We start from the raw sequence: 427 nt of genomic DNA, 5'->3' as shown, positions 1-427 counted from the left end.
GCACCGGGACAGGTCTTGGCGCAGGTGCCCCCCATGATCTCCGCCCCGCGCATCAACGTGGTTCCCATGCCGCCGACGGCACCGCATATCATGGCGCCGAGACCTCCGCCCATGGTTGTTCCAGCTGGTAGGATACTTTGTTGATATTTTTTAAATGTGCAAAAAAAAATTTTTTTTAGTAATAAAATTACCTTTTTTTTGTCTCTTTCCAGCGTTTGTCCCAGCGCCACCAGTACCTCAGCCACCCAGTGCTCCGGCGCCACCTGCCCACCCACCTCCACCTCATGACGACGAGCCAGTCAACAAGAAGATGAAGACAGAAGACAACCTGGTGTCAGAGGAGGAGTTCCTGCGTAGGAATAAGGTTTGATAAAGCAAAAATAATTAAGAAAACATTTTATAGTACGGTAGTCCTTCTCTATTTCGC

At 49.4% G+C, this 427-nt stretch overlaps 1 protein-coding gene across 1 annotated transcript; it reads left to right on the top strand.

The window, feature by feature from the left end:
- The first annotated feature begins 6 nt into the window (after positions 1–6).
- On the top strand, positions 7–419 carry LOC103399767 (splicing factor 3A subunit 1-like). Its single transcript, XM_008338396.2, has 2 exons — positions 7–127; positions 213–419. The coding sequence occupies exons 1-2, from the start codon at positions 34–36 to the stop codon at positions 368–370; spliced, it is 252 nt and encodes an 83-aa protein (XP_008336618.2). The 5' UTR covers positions 7–33; the 3' UTR covers positions 371–419.
- Positions 420–427: the final 8 nt, after the last annotated feature.

The sequence above is a fragment of the Cynoglossus semilaevis genome, unplaced genomic scaffold (genome assembly GCF_000523025.1).
Source record: "Cynoglossus semilaevis isolate Cse_v1.0 unplaced genomic scaffold, Cse_v1.0 C18725411, whole genome shotgun sequence".
Classification (NCBI taxonomy): Eukaryota; Metazoa; Chordata; class Actinopteri; order Pleuronectiformes; family Cynoglossidae; genus Cynoglossus; species Cynoglossus semilaevis.
This window is presented reverse-complemented; position numbering and strand designations above follow the sequence as displayed.

What these genes read in the sequence shown, in the direction of transcription:
- LOC103399767 (XM_008338396.2), top strand. Translation starts at nt 34, where the DNA reads ATGATCTCCGCCCCGCGCATCAACGTGGTTCCCATGCCGCCGACGGCA. An exon ending in GCCCATGGTTGTTCCAGCTG is followed by an intron (nt 128 to 212) that starts GTAGGATACTTT and finishes GTCTCTTTCCAG; the next exon opens with CGTTTGTCCCAGCGCCACCA.